This window comes from Octopus bimaculoides, chromosome 9 (genome assembly GCF_001194135.2).
Source record: "Octopus bimaculoides isolate UCB-OBI-ISO-001 chromosome 9, ASM119413v2, whole genome shotgun sequence".
In the NCBI taxonomy this organism is placed as follows: Eukaryota; Metazoa; Mollusca; class Cephalopoda; order Octopoda; family Octopodidae; genus Octopus; species Octopus bimaculoides.
Window position 1 is genome coordinate 17,675,452 of NC_068989.1, and position 2,525 is coordinate 17,677,976.

General features: G+C 32.1%; 1 protein-coding gene across 3 annotated transcripts in view; it reads right to left on the bottom strand.

Moving 5' to 3' along the window:
- The window catches only part of LOC106877074 (fibropellin-1), a 34,188-nt gene that overhangs the window by 18,720 nt on the left and 12,943 nt on the right, over positions 1-2,525 (bottom strand). For all 3 annotated transcript variants that reach the window (XM_014925859.2, XM_014925858.2, XM_014925860.2), the window contains exon 3: positions 128-210. In XM_014925859.2, the coding sequence (XP_014781345.1) occupies positions 128-210 (83 nt within the window). The remainder of the gene's footprint in view (positions 1-127; positions 211-2,525) is intronic.

The following is a 2,525-nucleotide window of genomic DNA, read 5'->3' on the forward strand; positions in this document are numbered from 1 at the left end:
ATATATATATATATATATATATATATATACATATGCGCGCGCGCACACACACACATAAATGGAGAAGGATTATGATATACTATTGTTATATCATGATAAACACTCCTCAGTGATATCGAACACTTACCTGAAATGGCTGAAGAACCACAAGTGTCATAGGGTTCCGTTGTGACCCAACGTATGACGTATTTAAGTTTATGATGTTATCACCTGAAATTAATTTTTAAAAAATGAAATAAAAATTTATTGTATCAAAAGAGTGAAAAGCGATTCAATTAGGCTCGACATTTAAAATATTAAAATATATACTAAAGAAAGTATTTATAATGGATATGGACGAAGTGAATGCTATAAACGTTCAATGCCAAGGGACACTTTTGTTTAACGAAGTTGATTTTTACATTTCCAGTTTCTCTGCTTTTTAGGATGCTAAATTCGAAGAAAATGGTAGAATGTTGAAATATATTCTTTCTCCCTATCTAATTTGTTTTCTGCACGTTCCTACTTAAAATCTCTGTGGTTCATAAAAAATAACAATAGTAAATTAACATAATGCTGGCAACACTATTTATTTAAAACTTCACCGCTACTCTCGTCTTCAAAAAGCAGACGATATTCTGTCGTATCCTTTTCGGCGTTTGTGTTTTTCTTTCAAACCGTCTAACCGCCATTTCTATATTATTTATTCAGTCCTGTATAGTTTTTTTTTCTTTCAACTGTTATGTTAAAATAGCTCTATCTAACACCAATTGTATATTCTGATGCTCTTTTAACAATCATTTTAGCATCTGTTCTTAAAGTCTCTCTCTTACGTTTCTATTTATTTTCATTTTTATTTTTGCACTTTTCGATCATCCAATGGCTATATTGATATGATAGCGGGGAACCAGCTAAGTACTGGTCCATAGCCAAAACGATTAACTCATAACAGTCCGTGACTACGTAGTTCTGTGATTACACAGTAACATAATGTAACGGTTTCTCATATGGACACAATAGAAAACAGTCAATTGAATTGACTACTCTTCACGGCTGTCACTTTACTGCCGTGGGAGACTGAAAGGCAATCTCGGAAGGATTTTAACTACACATAATATAATGCAAAATCATTATGGATTTGACGAGTCATACGCTGCTTTGCTGAGCAGTGTTCAAATTCTCTTGCGGATAAATCTTTACCAGTGAATGGGATGAAAAGATTTAGCTTAACGTTACAAAAACCGGAGTTAAAGCATCAAACTTATACCTCCTAGTAATTTATGAAAGGATTAGAAAATAAAATATTGACCTTGAGGCAAGGTAAATACACCAATACACTACTTAAGACTACAGTTAAGCTTCTACAGTGCTAGCTCTGCAAGCATCGAGTTTAAATTCTAACTCAAGTCATTTAATTTTTTTTTAAATGGCATCAAGAGAAACGAGACTGGGTTGCTGAGAAAGTTATGAGTATTTTAACATTCCATTTCATTTTTCCGCAAAAGTACAAGGAAATGGTACTGAACGGAATATTTTAAAATGTGACGAACAATACTGATGACGCCTCATAAAAATGTCGGTTAAATAGGCATAAAAGGATTTTGCTATTAAATTGTACAAATAATGTATGCTGATTATATTAGTACACATATTTGGGTTAAATATTTATTATTACTGATTCAGTATCAAACTAATTTCATGGTCTTGGTCAACTGCTAAACATTGTAATCATACAACTATATGGAAATATAACTTTTGTATGGAGCCAAAACTGATTAAAATCACAGCATATAACGCACTGTCGTCAAAAACAAAACAAAAATACAATAGTTTGAAACACTTTAGTTTCAGCATAGTGCCGACAATTTGGAGCTTCTTTTCATGTTTCAGAATATTTATCAAACAACTGAAATGATTTTCTAGTAAGCATTGTAATACAAAATCCCATTTATTAATGATGGTAAATAAGGTCTTTTGCAAGAGAGAGCTTAAAAACGATCTATTAAAAATTATACTGATATGAACTGCATGCAAGTTCTTTCTTTCCTATGCTTGTTAAACAACTTGATTATTTTGGTGGGACCCTTCGAAAGAGATAGTTTCATAGAAAGTTTTAATAATGTGGAGAATCTAGAATGCGCTTGTTTAGTGTGAGTTCGCTCTTGCCGATGAGACATGATGTTGTAACTAGGACATGTGTGTATGCATGTATGTATGTATGTATGTATGTATGTATGTATGTATGCATGTACATATGTATGCACCCATGTATACATATACATACATGCGCGAAATTAAAAATATAAAATGGCGTCAATTTACCCTTCGCATCCTGTATATATATATATATATATATATATATATATATATATATAGTGACAATTTACAAAAAACCAAAAGACGAAGACGGGTGTGTAAACAACAAACAGATGTATTAGTTTAACGCTCAGGAAGTGAGAAAGTCTTTTACGTTTCGAGCCTATGCTCTTCGACAGAAAGGAACACAGAAATAAACAAGGAGAGAAAATAGAAAAAGGTTTAATGGC